The sequence below is a fragment of the Pararge aegeria genome, chromosome 6 (assembly GCF_905163445.1).
Source record: "Pararge aegeria chromosome 6, ilParAegt1.1, whole genome shotgun sequence".
In the NCBI taxonomy this organism is placed as follows: Eukaryota; Metazoa; Arthropoda; class Insecta; order Lepidoptera; family Nymphalidae; genus Pararge; species Pararge aegeria.
This window is the reverse complement of record NC_053185.1, coordinates 10,527,946-10,550,020: the sequence shown is the minus strand read 5'-3', so window position 1 is coordinate 10,550,020 and position 22,075 is coordinate 10,527,946. Positions and strand designations below refer to the sequence as shown.

Sequence of the window (22,075 nt, the reverse complement as noted above, 5' to 3'; positions counted from 1 at the left end):
TTGTTTTTTTCCGGTACATGAGGGTTGATGGACACACAGCGGCACTTTATACGACGTGTAGTATTGCTTTGTTTATGGTTTTGAACCCACCTCGTGGGCCATCCGCATGGTATGTCAATTATTACTATAAAATAAAATAAAATAAAGTACTGTGTGTTTGCAATTGCAACCTAACTCTACGAGTGTATTAGTTATAACTGTAAGCCGACAAGTGCGTGTGTTAACACGCAATGTATGAAATGTTGGTATGAAACCAAGAAAGATAAATACCGTTCAAAAAAAAACAGGAATTATTAGTAGCACCAGAGCAATCTAGAACCTAATGGAGAAAAAAAAAACATTATTTACAAAATTTAGGTGGGTAACATAGAATACGCCAACATACATTTCATGATAACCACCCATTACCGGCCCACTACAGGCCCGGGGGTCTCCTCCCACAATAGGCAAGTGTTAAGGCCGCAGTCCACCACGCTGATCCAGTGCGGTTTGGTGGACAACATGCATTTATGGCAATGAAATATTATATCTTTCCATTTTTACCGGCTGACCTTGGTGACCTAAAACTCTCCCATTTGTAACATCAATACAACTTTCACTCGTCGCGTGCAGTGTTCATACGGAAGTTTTTTTTTAGCTCTTCCATAATACTGTCAATTCTTAACAATCGAGAGATTCTCACAACAAAATAAGCGTTTTTATTGTGAGATTTCATAGAATGTACTGAAAGTTTTATAAATTTCATTTAATATTACTTTGATGAAGTCATCAATTCAAATAAAAGTAATCAATTAAAATAATAATCCTTGGTATTTATAGTAACGATATTTATGTTACGAATAGTTTAGATCAAATAACATTGGACATTTGTTGGAGTGGCAATATGTTTATTTATTCATTAGAAAAACCAGAAAATCTTTGTATCCACTTTTATAAAAATTAAAAAGGTAATGATTTACAAATTCTGTCTAGTACCATGACAACAATCAAGTATAGGTCTATACAGCGTGTTCAGTTCAATCAAAAAGTATAAGGACAGTAAGTATAGTACGTATACAATGAAGCAAAGTAACACGACGAATGCAAAAGTTTTGTAAACATCTTCAATAATTAAATATATTGTTATTTAACGATTAGTTTATTTTATTCATTAATAATTGAGTACCACCTGACCAGGCATGGTAAGAACACAAAATTCCGTCGTGTTTCCATGAACCATCATGTTCATGAGGCCAAGATTTTAAGACTCATGTGGCTATGATTATACAGGTAACCACACCCTTTAGACAGGAACACAGTAAACCTGCTTGGTGACGGAAATAAGCATGGCGGTAGTGCTTTTCTGTACGAGCTCTGTACTGAACAGCTTGGACTATAACGAAAACACTATATTTTATGTTTTCTGTGCTAATAGGCTAGCACGCAGTATCAGTTTTGGGTGAGCGCGCTGACAGGAGTGGGCGAGGGTAGTCCGCGATCGGCAGCGATACAGTCTGGCGTGGAGCCAGTCCTGCCCCACGCGCCTCGGAACCTCGCCCTCTCAAACATCGATGCGCATTCCGTACTGTTGCAGTTCACGCCCGCCTTCGATGGCAATTCCTCCATCTCGCTTTGGACTGTGCAGGTACGTAATTCTTAAATTACTTCATATTTAATAGCAGTCTTTGTCTTCAGAAATGCTGGTAGGAAACCTTTTAAATCAACAGTTTTGCTTTAACGTGATTAGTTATTTCTACTTATCATTTAAGTGTTATTAACACTTTTATTTTGCCATTCTATTATTAATTTTTGTATTTTAATTTAGTTTTTTTGATAAATTTTCTTTCTTAGATGCCTTCTTGTTATATTGACCGATTAATATTTTTTTACCAATGGTTAATATTCGTTGTATTGTTTAAATAAGCGTACATTATAAATGGCATAGGCTATATTAAAAAGCACTTTTTACTTGTTTGTATCGGGAACTGTGTATTTTTCCATGCAAAAAGCATCTTTTGTCACGCTGCCTCCAGGATGTAAGGTATCTTTGATCGATTCTTCGATTTTTCTGCAATTTTTTTTTTTAATTCCGTGCAAACAGTTCATCAAAGTGCATCCAGGCGCAAGCAATATCCGTGCCATTTTTCTTCTAGATTAGTTCAGTGGTTCAGCCGAATGTGCACGAAATTAAATGTGTTGTTGTCCTTTTAAACCGCGGGCAAAAGCTAGTATTTTTCATATTTTTAGACATCCTGGTAGATATCTGACAATAATATACTTCTTTGCATAATCAGGCGCAGACAGCACGCAACTCCTCATGGGTGACCATCTACGAAGTGAGCGCCCCTGACGCTCAGTCCATTCTCGTGACCGGCTTGATTCCTTTCACAACGTACCGGTTGAGGTTGATCGCAACTAACGTCGTCGGCTCATCCCCACCATCAGATCCCTGCAAGGAGTTCCAGACCATCCAAGCTCCGCCAAGACATCCACCAAGAAACGTTACAGTTCGGGCTGTCAGTGCCAACAATCTTCGAGTCAGATGGATTGTAAGTAACACCCTGTATAACCGACGTCTATTAACGATACTGCACCTCAAAAGCATGTTTATTTGATTTATATTAGATCATACAATGGTCTTTAGTGGTACGGCTGTGGCATACTGCGGTAACCTCAGATATTATAAACATTTCAACTTTTAAGTTACACAAGCTATAAGTCTTTTAAAGATTGTTTATTGTAAAATCCTTTATTATTGCACACCTATACATACACACGCATTAATTAGGGAGTTCATAATTCAAATTATAAACTCTTATCAGGGTTAGCCTTAGTAGTTATTGAGTAGATAATGTGTCATGATTACTCATTCTTGTCTTAATTTCATTAATAGTCATTTTAGCATGCACATCAAGGTACTTTAACCTTGGAATTCATCCGTCATTTGACGGCCAATTGGCGCAGTGGGCAGCGACCCTGCTTTATGAGTCCTATATTGTGGGTGGGTGTTTACCTGTATATTATAAGTATTTATGTACATTATTCATAAAATTATTCATCAGTCATCTTAGTACCCATAACTTAAGCTACTCTTACTTTGGGGCTACTTGGCGATGTGTGCATTGTCGTAGTATATTAATTATTTTTAATTATTTATTACAGCCGCTACAGCAGAGCGAATGGTATGGTAACCCGAAAGGTTACAATATAACATACAAGAGAAGTGGAACGAATGATACGCTTCACAGCATCATTGAAGACCACACAGCAAACTCGCATGTGCTGTCGAACTTGGAGGAATGGTCTGTGTATGAAATCACCATGACCGCTATCAACGAAGTTGGTACATCCGCTGTAAGTCCGACGGCCACAGAAAGGACGCGCGAAGCAGGTACGGTATAGTTTTCTAAAGATTAACAATGACATAATAAAATCTAGGTATTGCATAAAATAATTCCATAACATAAGGTACTTTTTATCAAGGAAAACATATTCACATGCGTAACTGTGTTATTCCATTTCAGTTCCGTCAAGTGGTCCGATAAATGTTTCTGCAAATGCTACATCGTCCACTACAGTTGTTGTTCTATGGGGTGATATTCCTGTACAAGACCAGAATGGCCTTATCGAAGGTTACAAAGTATGCTTTGCTGCCGTGGTTCCTCCACCTAGACCCGAACACAAAAAAGTCGAATGTCATCCGATACCTTCGAATCAAACCCATACAGTCACATTGACGGAGCTAAGGAAGTATGTCGTCTACCAAATACAAGTGTTGGGCTATACGAGGCTGGGAGATGGAGTGCTCAGTGATCCTCCTGTTACCGTCAGGACATTTGAAGACAGTAAGTTCATAATATCACAGTCTAACGAAGAGATACATTAGTTTTCAACGCCTTCGATATCTTGGTAAATGTACAGTCTGTCTGTCTCTTGGACAGTACTTACTAGTAAAGCCAATAAAATCCCTTCCTCGCTCTACCACACGTCTGCTCTGTCTAGACTTCTGGTATAATTATCCTCACTCTGTAATATAATCACATTGTCAATTAAAAAGTGAATCTTAGGACAACGCCCTTAATAATAACAAATGTACATATAAATATTTGACAAATATCAGTTAAGAACATCATAAATTTTCATATAATCTCAAAAAAAAATGTAGCGCTAACTAATTAATCCAAAAGTTATGATTTCACATCACATTTACGGCAAAGAATATGTCCTTGTTGTCACGGCGTATTTTTTTAAAATAAACTTTGTACATTTATTTGTCTTAAAGATATCTAGAAAAAGTTATTGTTTATATAGCCAACTGGCCTTATTATATTAAAAGTTTTAAATATGGAATTCGTTAAGATATTGCCTGTTCGCAATCGTATACAGATTAAAATTATGTAAACTTTACACAAGAAAAAATACAAAAGGCGAACTTAATGCTAGCACTCTCTACCAGTCAACCTTGGTTCATTCTAAGAACTTGTCGAAGGCGCAAAAAAGTAATAATAATGAAAATAATGTATGAGAAATATACATTTTGTTTAATACTATATATAATATTAGTAAATATAGTAATATAGTAGTCAAAAAGAAATAGTTCTTCAGTTAAAAGTCGTGCATTCGGTCCTGTTTTATAAATAATTTGAACTGTCTGAACTTATTGACTTCGTTATCTTTAATAGCTCCCGGCCCACCGTCAAACGTGTCATTTCCGGACGTTACATTTACGACGGCGCGGATAATATGGGACGTGCCTGAAGATCCAAACGGCGAGATCCTGGCTTACAAAGTTACCTATCACCTGAACAGTTCAACACAGCACATGTTTTCTAAGGAATTTCTGCCATCTGACAGGACGTTTAGGTAAGACATCATATCTTCAGTATGCAATTTGCATTCATTTTATTTTGCTATTTGTCTGGCATTCTACAGTGTGTTCTTTCTTACTTGTCTTATAAAGTAAACAATATTTTTGTTAGATTATTAATAGTTCAAATCATTCATAGTTCTTTCAACCTCATTTAGCAGCACTCAGCATCTTAAATAAAGAATGTTATATACACAATTTGATATCTTTCTCGCTCATCACACACAAATTTCATGCCTAGTGATTCAATAATTTTGTGAGTTTTATAAAAACACATATGATTATGCACACTGTATAATTGTAGAGGTTTCGTGATAGGCCATCATCGTTTTAAAATTGTAATACATATACATAAATTAAAAACCCTTATATATTATTATTTGGTACCATTTTTGAGTCTGACCTTTGCATGTACCTATTAAAAGTGCCGTCTTATGGAATAAAGAAATATTTGACTTTGAATTGAGACTCGTATACGTTACTCGTTACAGGGCGACGGAGCTGTTATCAGAGCAATACTACTTATTCTCGGTGACGGCGCAAACACGCGTGGGATGGGGTGCAACGCTACGGGCGCTCGTACTGACGACCGTGAACCGTGCAGCGCCTGCACCGCCGGCACGTCCGAACGTCGCTCGCTCTTTGCTGCAACCGCATCAGATAACCTTCTCATGGACGCCTGGTGACGACGGCTATGCGCCTCTAAGGTTTGTTCACAACTGAATCGGATTTCTTCTTAGTCGTGTACTCTTGGCAGAGTGGTCGTGGCCGCTGAGATGAATTCCATGGCGTTAGGCATCATTGGATTGCACGCCTTCGCGAGTCTTCTCCACTTTTCGCGGTTGGTAGCGTGTCTGGGTCAACGATTTCACCGTCGTTGGACAGACCAAGGAGTACGTGACCGCCCTCTTGCCTTTTTTCCTTCAACCTGTCCTTGCACCACCAATCGGTCAATCGACCCTTCATTCCTTGAGATGTGGCCAAAAAACTTGAATATTCTTAACTGCACCGTTGACGAAAGTCGTTCCTTGATATTCAGTTCTTTTAAAATGTAATTGTTGGTGCGGAATGCTGTCCAGGGGATCTTTAACAGGCGTCTCCAGCTCCACATCTCTAGGGCATCGATTTTTCAGCGGTCTTGTAGTCTAAGTGACCAGGTCTGCGCTCCGTATAAAAATATTGGAAAGACAAGGCACCTCATGAGCCGAATCTGGTTACTACTGGAATCGTACTACTTGACAGTATATGTTTAGAATTAATAATCCATACTAATATTATAAATGCGTTTTTATTTATTTTTTTGCTTGTTAAGTCCCTACTTTATCCCCAAAAGAAGCAACCAATCGACTTGAATTTTGTCGTAGAGTTAGTTGCCATGACTGAGAGTAACATATTCCACTTTTTATCCCAGGAAAACATACGGTTTCCACGGGATTTGTAAAAAAAAATAATAAATACCGACGAAGAACGCAACAGGCTCACATCCCGGGCTACATTTGCACCGTATTTATATATGTTATCTATGTTTGGCTCAACCACTTTTCGCGACTCTTAGAGACATAGAATAAAAGTTTATATGAGACCGTAGAGTTTATAAAAGAAGTTGTACTCGAACGAAGTCGCTGGGACCTTTAGCAAAATATATTAAGCATGTTTATAAAATCGTCAAGTTATGTAACATTGTTTACAGGTATTACACCATACAACAAAAGGAAGATGGTGGGACATGGCAAACTCTTCCCGAGCGAGTTGATCCATTTTCCACGTCATATACAGTGGAAGGTCTTAAGCCATACACCGCATACCAGTTCAGAATACGAGCAACCAACGACATTGGACCCAGTCGTTACAGCAATGCCACAGAGACAGTTCGCACATTACCTGCAGGTAACTGATGCTACTTTAGGTACTTTTTTATACTATTTACCCGTACTTTTAAAAATATATACTCGTATAAGCGTAATCACTTTAAAAAAGGCTGGGCGAATTTTGCGGTTTTCTATTATTAGATCGTAATGGTGAAAAATATAGAGGTAGAACAGAAAACGTAAACAGTTAAAAAGAAATAAATTAAATATTTAATTAAAAGTACGCGTTGTTAACACAATAATCCCTTAATTTTTATATCCTCTTTGCCGATCGCTTTTAAGAAAACATAAATACACGTCCCACAATAGGTATATTCGTGTATTATGGTAGTGGAGCCGGTTCTTCATATTATAATATAAAATAAAAATAAAAAAGTAGACGTGTGGAATTAAAGAAAAAAAAAATACTTGTTGGCGTTTATTACACTTGCAGTTCAAGTTCATTGGTGCTGATTCTGTTCAGGGTTGTACACAATTATCGTAACTAAACATGCCAAAGTACTTCACAGGTAGTAGTAGTGCCATCCTTTTCAGTATGTTCTTTGTAGAAATATACAAATATCTTACCTGGTGCTCAGGCCTGTCAAATAGTTTAGACATTTGTGTATAATCGGCAACATTGTGTAGTTAAAGTCTTCTACATCATATTATTTTAATCCTCTAGCGCCAAGTAAAGCTGTGGAGAACTTGCGAGTTGTACCTATAACACCGAGTAGCGTGCGCGTGCAATGGACTCCACTAGGAGACCAGCACTGGAGCGGAGACGCGCGAACTGGTGGCTATTCCGTCTACTACCAGCCACTAACAGACTTCCCCGCTTCGCTACACAACACTATGAAGTTAGAAGTTCCTGGAATCAAGGTTAGCTTGGAACTTGTACCTATTATCTTTAAATGTATATATATGTTTGACGACCTCCCTGGCGCAACGGTGAGTACTGTGAATTTAAATAGGAGGCCCCGGGATCGTTTCCCGGCAGGGAAATTTATAACTGGAGATTTTCTTAAATCTATATCATCTGCATAACCTGTGCATACCCTCTATGCACGCCACTGGTTCCGGTGCGACGTGGTGTAGAAACCGATTTTGGGGGTAATGTTATCCTGCTACCATCTTAGACTGCATCATCACTTACTACTAGGTGAGATTGCAGTCACGGGCTAACTTGTAGCGGAATAAATAAAAAAAAATTGTGCCTCCGAAAGAAGTCCCTAAATAAATGTTTGTTTTAAATTGACTTTTAAATAAATCCGGGCAGCCAGTATTATTGCACACTAAAAAGAAACAACACAAAAAAGAACTTCATAAATTTAAACAAATTTTGATATGCAAAGGTCTTATTGCTAAAGGATATATTGCAGTTTGAAATTGTTAACGCAGTGTTTGTATCCTTTTTGGTTTTTCATTGTTGTCAATCATTAGTATCTAAAAACTACGTTATGGACCAAAAATACGATTTAGGTACCTACGTACTATAATCGAAAAAAAAAATTGGAATGCATATTTTAATAATGCATAGCTTAATGGGTGGACTGAAGATGGTTCATAATATTTAAAAAAAAAGATCTCATGAGAAATGCATTTATACAAACCATATACACTTATTGGTATAAACGCAGTGTTGGTAGGCCTCCAACGGTCGGACATACGACATCAAAGGAGTCGCTGGGAACAGCTGGAAACAAGCGGCCTAGGACCGTGGATTTTGGAACCCCCTACGAATGACCAGTAGTGCACGGCAATCGGTTGAAGTGATGATAATGATGATGAAAATCATAAGCATTCTTATTAAAACACTTAGAAGTCATGTAGGTTTTATTATCTTACAGAGCTACCACTAATAAAGTTAACCACTACTCTAACCCACGCTAATTTAATGTATGATGTGCTCATTGAGTAAGAATTATGATGAGTTGGTATTTATTTTCAGAGTGAAGAAGTGGTACTGATGGATCTCGCGCTGGACCGCAACTACGAGATCAGCGTGTGTGCGGTGAACTCGCAGGGCGCGGGGCCGGCCGGTGCGCCCGCCGTTGTGTGGGTGGGAGAAGCCGTGCCCACCGCGCCGCCTCAGAGCGTGACGGCGCGTGCGCTCTCGCCCACCGAGGTGGCACTCACCTGGCACCCGCCTCACCTCGCACAGCAGAACGGCGATCTGCTCGGGTACAAGGTGCGAGCAGTGGTCCCTGTGATTTTATTATCATTTTATTCATATTCTTTACTAGCTGTCCCGGCGAACTTCGTACCGCTAATTTTTTTTATTTTTTTTTGATGAGTGTGATATTTCAATACTTATTAATATCCTATTCCGGACTAAGAGAAATCTAAAAAAAAATATCATTAAAATTGGTCCAGCCGTTCTTGAGTTATAAATGGTGTAACTAACACAACTTCCTTTTATATATATAGATTTGCACACCACTAGTTAATAAGAAACGATGGAGCCACACTGCGCATCGGTAAAAATAGAGGTAATTTTGACCGTCAAATCCAGAAAAGTTGGTTATCTGGGGCATTTTCTCAGACATTACCGGTATCGTCTCCTTCAAATCATTATGGACAAAATCGAGGGAAAAACCCGTGAATGGACTGGGATAGCCAACGTAGCACAACTTTTGCGTTTGGAGAAAGACCGAAAAGTATATGGTGAGATGACGTCCAACCTCCAATAGTGGAATCAGAAGAAGAAGGCTATCGCTATACAAAGAGCCGCTCAAGTTTTGAACTGCCAAACGTGACTTACTAGTGACTTTGTTACTAATAATATATAAAACTGGTGTTTCCTTTAGATATTCTACCTGATGACGGAGTCCCCAGAGGAGCCCGAGGTGGAGCGACGCGCGGAAGAGGAGATTGAAGTAGTGCCGGCCACCGCAACTTCGCATTCGCTTGTATTCCTCGATAAATTCACACAGTATCGAATCCAGGTATTCCCATTGTATATCTAAACTTATACGCAAACTGTAACAGGTCGAAATATACATATTTTATAAGATATTTCTATTTCTTTAATTAAGTGGGCACTTTATAAACGATACTGAAGCCAAGAACATAATACAACACACGCAACAAAAACACTGTAGCTATAATATAACTTTAAGATGTTGTTTTAAAGCTTTCATTCATTCGCAATTCTACAGCCAGCACGCGTCATCAGGTGCATTTTTAATTCACGATGATAACAATTCCACTATTATGAGCACGGAAATACTATTACCGACGTTATTAAACGTATCCTTACTTATTTATAATATCCGTAACGTAAGAGTAAAATAGAATTTATAAACTTTGTAAGAAAGCTCAAATTCGTCCACACTTTTACAGCAAGAACTCTAAGCACAACGAATGTAAAATAAAATTAGAAATTCGGTTGCAGCTTAAGTATTAAAATAATTTAATCAGCTGCAACCAGATGTCCAAGCTAACTATTAATAATAATTAACTATTCTAATATTTCTCTCCTGCACGAAACGACCGCAATTGATTGAATTGATACCGCCGCGCCGCCGCACCGCGCCGCTTACACTCGATATAAGATACTTCACATACACCTATATTTTCTTAATATTTTTATTTGTTGAATTCATTTACCGATGAATAGTAGACATGGACATATAAACTGGGTTAACCACCCACGAGGGTAAACGAGGGTAACCCAGTTACCCTCGTTTACCCTCGTAAATACTAGCTTATTTCATCTAGAAAAATTCAAAAATCAATTATAACAAACAAGTAGGCCTAATTTATAAGCACTTTTGAAACTTCAAGTCAGCCTGTTTGTAGTGATTCTACCACCAGTTCGGAAGGCAGATTCCACTGAGAAGAGCCGGCAAGAAACTCAGCAGATTGATCATTTGCAACATCATTTTATAGTTTAACAATCTTTAGAATTTTTCTGTTTTGTGAGAGCTAACTGTGTCATTCTTGACATCAGCGATCTTAGTACCGATAACACAAGCTACGCTTACTTTGGGGCTAGATAGCGATGTGTGTCTTGTCGTAGTATATTTATTATTCTTAGTATTTAAAAATTGTAGGTGTTGGCATTCAACCCAGCGGGCGACGGTCCCCGATCCAGTGCTCTCCTCGTCCGCACACACCAAGGCCTGCCGACCGCGCCCCGCAATATCACCTTCACCGACATCACAATGAACAGTCTGGTAGTGTCCTGGGAGCCGCCGCATCGACGCAACGGCCTTATACACTCGTACCTCGTCACGTATGAGACTATAGAGCAGGACGAACGTGAGTTAACAACCGGGACTTTCAACATTTAAATACATTATATAACTAAGAAAAAATATAGTTAAATCTGCATAACTATTCAGTTAATTATGTGGCATAACTCCACGTGTTGCATTTCCAAACATTTCAATATCCAGCAGCTCCAATTGCCGTAAACTATCAATGCGAAATCCAGGTGCCTATCTACGACGACCATTCTGTGATTAGTTTCGCTCTGACTCTGCCGCATCATATAGTTTTGTACAAGTCCAGTCTTATGTTTGATGAAAATCGGGCCAAGATGGCTGCCGCCACAAAATGGCATAGTTTTGTCACAACTCCCTCAATAAGAGGATCAAATGAATGGGCTAGTCAACTAGTAGGATAAAAAAAACCCCCGACTTTTAATATCACGTGATAATGAAAGTCGGGGGTTTTTTAATTTATTAAAAAATTATTTATTTCAAGTAGGCCTACTTTATAAGCACTTTTGAAACTTTTCGTAGTGACTTTAATACCGATTCGGAAAGTAGATTCACCGAAAAACTGCTCCATTCCAATATCAACATTTTCAATAATTTTTCCATCTTGCGGGAAATTAGAGCGGAGCTTACTGCTTTCAAGCTACCCTGTCATTAAGAAGTTCATCAAATGTATAATATACCTTAATACCCTTGCTTTTTTTTTTGTTATTCCACTACAGTTAGCCCTTGACTGCAATCTCAATTGGTAAGTGACGATGCAGCCTAAGATGGTAGCGGGCTAACCTGTCAGGAAGTATAGTAATCATACCCCTATTACCCCTATTAGCGGCACGTCTTTGTCGGTAGGGTGGTAACTAACCATTGCCAAAGCCTCCCACCAGGAACTGTACTGCACTTGCCGTAGTAAATGTGTTTTTAACCCATTGTTTAAATGTATGCATTGTTATTATTTAATGTGAACGGGCAGGGTTCAGCAAGCAAGTGAAGCAGAAAGTGTCGGAGCGGCGGTTGGCGGTTGGCGGTCTGGAGGAAGAGGTGGAATACCGGTTCGTGGTGCGCGCACTGACCGTGGGTGCGGGCCTGGCGGGCGAGGCGCGTGCGCGCACCGGCCCGCAGCCCGGCTCGCCCGCACCGCCCAACGCCCTGCGCCTGCGCGCGGACCCCGCCGCGTTGCACCTGCGCTGGACCAACGCCGCCTCGGGCAAGGGACCACTGCTCGGGTACTACTTCGAAGCGAGGAAGAAAGGTGTGTACTCAACTTTATTATTACTTGTACACCTTCTTGTGACCCAGCTCTTCCGTGGAAATACTTACAGCCAGCATTGCTGTGTTTCCGTACCATGGTTGCTAGTGTAATTACAGACACATATGAGAAGTGGCTGAAAAGTTCTGAGCCATTACTCGTTAGGTACTTCACTATTTCTGAGACATTTGCCCACTATATGGGGTGAAAAATTTGAAAAAAGACTTGGGTGAGGAATATGTTTATTTATTTATTTTATTAGATATACCAACGATACACTGTATTGTCATTAAAAATTTTAGATTATAGTTTATTGTCCGAAGACAGGTATACACAACATTGAAGATGTTACGGCGGTCGTAAATGAACATTTTCAGGCTAAAGATGCGGGTTAATTTTCATCAGGGATACAAGTCCTCTATAAAATACGTCAAAAGTGAATTGAAGTCCAGAGGTATTGAAAAAATAATTTTATATTGAATTTTATCTAGACTTATCGTAGGCTCCGAACTTTTCAGCCGGCCCTCGTAAGGCTTAACGCCTACGCCTCAGGTTGATGGTCACAGGGCGGCACTTTAAAGTCTTGTTACTTTTATGCGCTGCAAAATGATGTTGTTTCTATGTTTATCCGTCAATTATTAATAATTAAAAAAATAATAAGCTCGTCAACCCGCATTTGAACAGTGTGTTTTGTCTATGCTCTAAAAACCTTTGTCCAAGGCTAATAGAAGAAGCAGTAACTGAAATAAAAAATGAAAAATAATTTATTTGTTATCTCAATTTCATTACAAAACAATAGGAATAAGACCTCCATTTAAGTTTGAAAATAATAGTAACTAGAACAATAACGGCTCATAAAAGGACCCGAATCGTTATAAATGCTAGTTAATCCAAATTAATATACCAAAAATTTACCGCCGATTAAACCGACATTTAACATGAAAAGGTTTCTTTGAATATTTTTATAGAAATTTACATGAAGGATCATAAAATGATATAATATTAAGAGCTGTGATAGTCTTGTGTTTCGGACTTCGGCTTTACTTTCGGTGGGCCGAGTTCGAATCTCAGCACTTGCCTCTAACTTTTCAAAGTTATTTGCGTTTTATGCAATTAAAATATCACTTACTTCAACGCTGAAGGAAAACATCGCGAGGAAACCTACATTCCTGAGAGTTCTGCAGAATGTTCTCAAAGGCGCTCAAAGTTCTCATTGTTCTCATTTGCTCTGTCATAAAATTACAATTTTACTGCACATGACCTGAAATATGTGAAGAAAAAAACCTTTAAAACGTAGAATATGTTTTTTGCTTTTTATGCTTAGTCGGCGGTAATAACTTTGTGTATTCCTCAGTCATTCAAGGTGTTATAAGGTCAAGGTACCCAATAACAATAGTAGCTAACAAATAAGTCTTAACATACTTTACCATATTATGTGTATTCTTTTATTTATTTACAATAACTACGCCATTATTTTTCGTGCAGCTAAGGAAACGTGGCAAGCCTGTAAGTATTCAGATATCTATTTGTATCATGCGTATATGGGAATGGCATGCCTTGCAACCTTATTTTGTCTTCTAAACTGTTTTCCCTTAATTATAGTCATTTCTCTGCTAATCCTAGCGACCGTTATCACCTAACATTTTCTAATTTGCTCTGTTTTTAGAATATGAAACAAGAATTAATATAAACAAATTTCACAGATGACACAAGGTGGGAAACTGTAACCAGAACAAGCAATGGAATACTTGAAGAGTTTACGATATCGTATCAAAGTCTACTGCCGTCGACAGCTTATTCTTTTCGAGTTATCGCTTACAATATGTACGGTATCAGCAACCCGGCGTACAGCGAGAAAACCATAGTGACGCCGTCAAAACTTTATTTGGAATACGGTTACCTGCAATACAGACCATTCTACCGGCGAACGTGGTTCATGGTGGCGCTTGCGGCGGCCTCCATCATCATCATAATTATGGTGATAGCTATACTATGTGTGAAAAGTAAAAGCTACAAGTACAAGAGTGAGTATTTATTGTGAATTCCGTGTTTTATTGGCTTTAACAATCCCCCAGGAACCGTTACATTTCCCATACTAAAAAATTATCCTCTGCCGTCTGCATGATACTATATCTATGCATAATTTTGTTAAAATTGGTTTAGCTGCGAAAAATTACATAGGAAAGAAATATTTTTAAATATCTACGATTACCTCAGTTTTCCAGGACCAAATGTAGCTATCTACTCACCGTTGTTGAAAAACTCTATGCCAAAAATCAACTTGATTTTTTCTTAGTTAGAAACATGAAGAAAGGACAAAAAAAACTTCACTTTCGCATTTATAATATTACTTAGGATATTCTTATTCGTTAGGAAGTAAGCTATTGGTGCCGCTGTCGCTCTTGTACATAATCTCTTAACCTCATCCACCATATTATCAATTAACGTATTTAAAAGTTTCCTCAGCGCAGTTGCATGGAGTCTGACTAAACCAACATAATCGTCCTTCAGACCCAGTTTTAAGGTTGCCTTTTAAAAAGTTGTTTTATTTTTAGCACGTTAGTTAAAACCTAATCTAGAATACACTTTTGATAATTTAGAAGAAGCGCAAAAGACCCTGGAAGAGTCGTTAGCAGGCGAAACTGATGAGCGTGGCTCGCTGGCGCTCGACTTGTATCGCTCGCGCCAGAACTCTGTGGCGAGCACAGGCGCGTTAGGAGCGAGCACGTTGCGCCGCAAGACCGCGCCCGCACTGGCTAAGTCGCCGCCTCGCCCCTCCCCCGCCTCCGTCGCTTACCACAGTGACGAAGAAAGCCTGCGCGGCTACGACGAGAACCCGGACGACTCCTCGCTCACGGAGAAGCCGTCCGAGATGAGCTCCTCCGACTCGCAGGTAATTACCATCAGGATTACCGTAGTCTGACTGCTTCGAGACTCACTAAATACGTATTATTTCTTTCCATCAATACGGTCGATCGGATTCGCCCACGGTAACTATGCAGATATATATATCGTATTTTTTTTTTATTCACGCTTTCTGTCGGCTAGCACACTTCAGTAGAAGTTTTATGGTAATAATAATTTTACTCGTACGAAGGCTAGACTGTAATTTAATAAATTATCACAATATTAAAGAAAACTTTCGAATAAACAAAAAGTCTGGTGAACCTTTCTGTGATATAGTACACTTAGTTCATAAGCACATGTTCTTTATTATCTTTACTTGGCACATTCGACTAATAGACCAATTTTTCGTTGAATAATTAACACCACATTATTGTTTCAATGATTTATGGGCTAGACCCGGCGAGCTTCGCTTATGTTTGACAACTAGGTGGCTTGGCCAGTCTGAACGCATATGTAAAGTACATATTATTATTTTTACACTTTATGTAACATACACACTACAAAACCTATGCATTATTGTATCGCCAAATATTCGATCAATAAATAATGTACTAAGGAATAAAGTGATCAAAGTGTTTTTCTAGTTATCTATTACATGGATCTTACTTCAAATAAGATATGATGCCGGCACATCTATTGCTTTTGACGGTAACAAGCAATTATGTCACATTGGTTTTCTCAATAGCCAAAAAATGGTTCCCAAATCGAAAATGAGATCTACTTTTACGGACACTTTATATAGCTGACAGCACACTAGTACATTATTGATTCTAAAATCTAAATTTTTTGCTTTTAATTATAATGTGTACTTCTTATTTAATATCAGCATATTGAGTATTCATAGTGTTATGTAATATATTTGTTATATTATTGCTAATTAAATACGACGCTACTTTAATGTAATTGTATTTCCTAAATGAACATAATCTAATTGCAAAGATTTTTTGACATTATAATTACCAGCCATTTTTAGGGAAAAAAATATAAATTCTGTTTTTTTTCATAACATTGGTATGGAAGAATTGGCGTTACTTTAGTTTAAAATGAATACATATAAGTCAACATCTCCTGAGAATTCTCCGGTTTCGGAGCTAAACGTGTGTAGAGGTAATATGATATTAGAGAAAATATGATAATACAAGCACAAAATACCAAACCTTGTGGCAAGAATCGTAGACAAATTAGGTAATATGAGATGCCTAATAAAAATCGATCAGTGAAATGTATGCCTCATTATCTTTGATTAGGCGTTACTTACTGAAGCCTTCCTTGTTCGTCGTTAATGAAAACGGGCATAATTCTACTAAAGATTATTCTTACCGGCTTGTAGAATGTACATACTTTCCTAAAGCTTTTATTAAAGTTGTCTAAATAAAATAAACAAAATTAGTTAAAATTCAAGTAAGTAGCTCTTTTAGAACTTCATTGAAATTAATAATACAGAATGGGGCAGATAAATATCAAACATTTGTCGTGGGGATCGAACGTTGATACACGCCCTGTAGAAACCTGTCTTAAAACTGTAATTTTCAAACAGGTATCGAGTATTATTGATGTTAATTACAAAAGTGTAGCAAAAAATATATTCTTTTAAACCTGTGTCACCACCAACAAATTTTCAGTTATCCTTTGTTTTCGGAAATGTTCAGTTTTAACATCAAATCAATTTGGTGGATGAAATTCAAAAGAAAACTTTTAAAGCAATCCAAACCATCACACGGCAATCCAATCCATGACACTCCAAAATATCCAGCATGTGATCTCTAAGTTAGAACCTCTAACTTAGAGGCCCTAACAGTCCATGTGAATGAACATGATAAATAAAGTGCAGGTTAGAGGTTACGATCAATCTTATAATTTAAAGACAACGTAATCTTTTAAATCTGTTTAGGCTATCGTACCACTGCGCTATGGTACTTTATAAAATTAATCTGGGACTGACATGTAATTAAGTATTAAAGTCCCAAATAAACAAAGAATTTATAAGAAATTATAAGAAACTCTTTGTGCTATCGCGTCGCTTAGCATTTTACATGAAATTTGTACTTTGATGGTTTTGTTGTAGCGAGGTTATAAAAAAAAAACTATATTGTCCGCCCCATTCTGTACACACATACATATTTTTGGGTGAAATGTATAAAAACGTGCTTATTCTGTCACTAGAACTCGGAGAGCGAGAACGAGAGTGTGAGATCGGAACCGCACTCCTTTGTCAACCACTACGCGAACGTAAACGACACATTGCGTCAGTCGTGGAAGAGGCAGCGGCCAGTGCGCAACTACTCGAGTTACACAGACTCGGAGCCCGAGGGCAGCGCCGTGGTGAGTCTCAACGGCGGGCAAATAGTTATGAACAACATGGCGCGCTCGCGGGCGCCTCTGCCCGGCTTCTCTTCCTTCGTATGACACGAGCCGCCCGACGCGGCGCCCGCACTCGCCGTGCACATGTAACACGCACTGCCAACTCATTCCCAATGCATTCGTTTATAGCACATTTCATATGTACATATCAAATAAATTGTTGAATTTAATTTTTAAGTCTTATGTGATAAGTATTTTAATAAGACTTAATTACTTTATAGGTGACTGGAAGATGGGTTCGAATTAGTTTTCTATGTTCAGTCGTATGTTTTGTCCTTGCTATAATTTATTTTCCATTTATTCTTACCTTTTGTTTTTTAGAGTCTAGTTATTGTTTTTAGTATCCCATCATCTTTCAAAACTTAATGATAACTCTTAAGTTACGAGTTATTTTAGTCACAAAAAGAAAATGTTTTCTTCTTGTATTTCTAATCACAAGGTCGCCTGGCAGAAATCGATACATGCGATATGAGCAACTTCCATACACACTTACTTTACAAACGAGGATAAGTAGGTTTTAAAATACAAAATTAATAATAATAAAGTTATGTCCTCAATAAAAACATGATGTGTAATAAACACCATAGTGTATTAACAAATAATTATTTAAATATAATAAATAAGTATATAAATAATTCACCAACAATAACCGATACTAAAATCATAGCTCTACAAAACTATGGTGTGATTGGCAAGGAGTTTAGGACATGGTACCTAAACTAAGTATCAACTTGTACTTGTATAAGTATGATAGACCGTATAATATTAATTATAATAGTATATTATTGTCATTGTGAGAATATAACAAAGTAGTGTCCTACTAGCCAGTACGATTAACATGGACGTTTTATTTTAAATAAATCGCTAAGTTGAACCCTTCTTCCAATTAAATTAAGTTAGTTGAAGATGTAGTTTCGTTACAGAAACGCCGTCACGTAAATTTATTTGGATTTTAGCGATGTGTTTTCGCTTGAATATTGAATAAGAAAACATTTGCGGATTTCTCTAATTATTGTTCATAGTATGAAAAAATAGTTTTATAATATTTAGGTCAATTTTTATTAGGAATCTTGAAATGTAGATATTTAAACTTTAAAGTAAATGTATATACCCTTTGGATCTCTTTAGATCAATGTAATTTACGCATTTTTTTTAATTCTTCCTACATGGCGTTTTCGATATTATGTAAAGAATAATAATAAGTATCTCATAAGTGTGCTGCTATTGTTTATGGTAAACAATTTGAAATCAAATGACATTTTAAGAAAATAATTTACCTTTAATTAATATGACCTTTTTACAGTATTATTATAGTTATATTTATCATTCCACTTGAATATTTTTAGGAATCTGTTATTGTAAGAATAATGTATTTATAATATTATAAAATTGATAAATTTCTTTAAATTAGCTACACGTTATCTCGTAATAAATAATCTATTTGACATAGGCACTTTCTGACGAGTCTTTAGTATGTAATTTGCTTACCCACCAAATTTCAAAATCGGAAGTTTTTTAAACTCAATTAGTAACAACTAAGTATAGCATAATTCTTCACCCCTAGTAAATATTCTACGAGACAGTTGTAAACTATACAATCGCATAATGCAGTTTCATTGCAATATTTGCAATTGCGTTTTTCAGAAGAATAATATGTACTAAGAGCACAACTTCATAATATTTCAAATAAGCTCTGTATTATACTTCAAATGCTCTAACACGTATTTTTTTTTTTAATTTTCTTACAACAAACTTATTAAGAAATTTTATACAAATTTCGTAATTGTATTCAAAGTATACATTTTTTTGTTTTGCTATGTATTTTAACCGTTTTCTAGACATAACCAATAGTGTCAATTCTGTTATACGGGAAATAATGTCTAAACTTGTCTTATAAATAGTGCTATGCTTTTTCTCAGGACACATTATGAAAAGAACAACACTAAATCTGTGGACTACATTGAGAGATCTAAGAGATCTCTCAATGTAGTCCACAGATTTTCATACAACAGAATTGGCACCTATAAATATCAATAGTACGATCAAAACCAAACTGTATCAGGTTTAAACGCTTTACTATTTTATGTATGTAACGATATTATTGTTTTAATTACTTACAATTATTTAAGTATTCATTACATTAAGTTTAACTATATTATCAATTGTTTTCTCTATACAACGTGGCTTTTCTCGTCATGAAACATTGACGTAGTTTTGGCTGGTGGGAGGCTTCGGCCGAGGCTAGTTGCCACCTTACCGAAAAATACGTGCCGCTAAGTGATTTAGTGTTTCTGTACGATGTTATTAGGCGTATGGTTTTAATATAACTGCCATAACCCTAACAGAGTTAGCCTTTTACCATCTTAGACTGCATCATCACGATACTAATATATTAAATCAATGGCATCATCATTTAGCAGCAGGTGAGATTGCAGTCTTTAGTGGAATAAAAAAATACCCAGTTAATCTGTCCAATGTCTACTGTTTATTGGTTAATATATTTATTAAGAAAACTAAATTCATAGTTTTATGGATAAGAAGCATCCTTTATCGAGGCTAAGAGGCGCGGTGCGACGACGTTTTAATTGAAAAACTAAATAAATTAAATTTTACAATTCTATAAATTCAAATTTAAGAATAAATTACGCTCTTTTTATGCAAAAGAAAAAATATTCCAATAGTTAATTTTACCAGCTGTTTCCAAATTTCTAAATTCTAAATTGATGTTTTTTTTATCACTGATGTAGTAATTTCTAATATAGTTTAAAAGTTACAAATCGTAAAAATTAAATGTTGGCTGTCCATATTCGATGATAAAGACAACTTTACTTATATTACAAACAATAGTGTTGTACTTCAATAAGTATGTTATCTATGCACTCTATAGATACGTCACTCTATTTTTCGCGTAGATTTAAACTAGCAATACCAAGTTAGATCTTGTGTACTCAGGACTGCAAGTGTCTTCACCAAATGTGTTCCTATATCGAATACGTTACCAGTGCGCCTATTATCGACTAATTATTATTGAAACTGCCTTTTCTTTTCTGTGACCGCTGACATTCTCTAAGTAAAAAAACTTGGCAGGTCTTTAAACCAGCTTTCCTTTTCCACGAAGAACATAGTGGAAAGGATGGCACGGCACTTTTTTAACACCTGTCAATTTCATTTAGAGATTTATGTACTACAGAATCGGCATAATTGTTTCTGTTACTTTAACATTACTGTTAAAACATCTTTTTTTTTCATCAGCAAATAATTAAGTATAGGAGTAATACATGATTTACCAACGATTATAATTTCGAACTTGTATTTCCATTTTCGTTTTAAAGTTTAAAAAAAATACAATTAATATGATGATTTGAAACCGCATTCGAAATGTGTACGCTTGCCAATAATTGTTTTAATATTATATAAAAACAATTTGCAATGGCTATAGGCAACTATGACTATTTGTGTCACTTAAATGTAAACAGCAGATGTTATCACTGCGATCATTTAGGACAAGTTTGTAGTTACATCTCTAAAAGTTTTGATTTCAGGGAAAAGTTGTTTAACAAAAGTTTTTCAATATTATAAAAACTGTTACAGTCGTCATCGAGTAAGTTCTCCCCTTTTCCAAGTAACCTCATTAAAATTAATTAAATAGAGACTAAAATAAGTTTCATATTTCTCCAAACGTTGTCTGGGAGGGATCGCTTTAGTCTAAATAGTTTTTAATGTATGTGCTGTTTCTTTTTTTTTTGTATCACATCTATTTTGTATTGCTACAAATGATTCAAACAAACAAAATAAACGCGGGGATATTAAGTGGGGTATTGTTATTCCCAACAGCTACAGATATAAACAGATCGCGGTACATGTAACAAAACAATATAAACCAAATTGGAAATAAAAATTATTGATAATAGGCATACAGGTTACTTTTGCAGCTTTTTGATAATAACTCTTGTAACATAAACGAATTTTACACATTGATAATATCGCTCTTGTTAAATTATTAAACCTAGTTTAATTTTTTTCATATTTTCGTAAGTAGCTACTATTTATAGGAACTTACACCTGACTGATAGTTTTAGAATAATCTCTTGATTGGTGTAAATAATTAAAATATTCATATAACTCCTAAAATCAGAAACTGCATGCATAAGACATGCTTATCCGGCACAATTCTTAAAAATCTGTGATTTATATTGTTTTTCTTTTTCAATTACATATTGATTAACTAAACTTAAGGTAAATATCATTTTCAGTGAAATGATTTTTGTGAATTTTATTGTTTAAAAAATTATATGTATGATTTTGGTTTTATAGATTGAATTGTAAATTCCAATTTTACAGATAAAATAATTAATAACATATTTTTCAAGGCAATTGTAGTAATTACATACGGGCCTTGATTCTCTATGGATTTAAAATCTTAACTATACATGAACAATTGTGACGTTAATTTTTATACTTTAGCAAGTAGTGCTAGAGTATAAAAATTAACTAACGTGGTAGGCTAAAGCACTTAGATACTGTCAATTAATTTGTCAGAAACTGGTCAGTTCGATTTGAATGAAATAGAGAATCAATGAGTCGAATTACACTGGTGCCATTGAACTAGCTACTTAATTTTTATAACCTTGTGTAATATTTT

General features: G+C 36.4%; 1 protein-coding gene across 1 annotated transcript in view; it reads left to right on the top strand.

The window, feature by feature from the left end:
• LOC120624378 (protein sidekick) overlaps positions 1 to 18,715 on the top strand; it is a 67,406-nt gene extending 48,691 nt beyond the window's left edge. Inside the window, exons 14-28 of the mRNA XM_039890888.1 lie at positions 1,415 to 1,624; positions 2,274 to 2,528; positions 3,142 to 3,370; positions 3,504 to 3,824; positions 4,662 to 4,842; positions 5,338 to 5,553; positions 6,537 to 6,733; positions 7,379 to 7,575; positions 8,645 to 8,884; positions 9,504 to 9,641; positions 10,752 to 10,959; positions 11,890 to 12,168; positions 13,869 to 14,189; positions 14,766 to 15,058; positions 17,236 to 18,715. Coding sequence (XP_039746822.1) covers positions 1,415 to 1,624; positions 2,274 to 2,528; positions 3,142 to 3,370; positions 3,504 to 3,824; positions 4,662 to 4,842; positions 5,338 to 5,553; positions 6,537 to 6,733; positions 7,379 to 7,575; positions 8,645 to 8,884; positions 9,504 to 9,641; positions 10,752 to 10,959; positions 11,890 to 12,168; positions 13,869 to 14,189; positions 14,766 to 15,058; positions 17,236 to 17,478 — 3,528 coding nt within the window. The 3' untranslated portion in view covers positions 17,479 to 18,715. The remainder of the gene's footprint in view (positions 1 to 1,414; positions 1,625 to 2,273; positions 2,529 to 3,141; positions 3,371 to 3,503; positions 3,825 to 4,661; positions 4,843 to 5,337; positions 5,554 to 6,536; positions 6,734 to 7,378; positions 7,576 to 8,644; positions 8,885 to 9,503; positions 9,642 to 10,751; positions 10,960 to 11,889; positions 12,169 to 13,868; positions 14,190 to 14,765; positions 15,059 to 17,235) is intronic.
• The last annotated feature ends 3,360 nt before the right edge of the window (positions 18,716 to 22,075 follow it).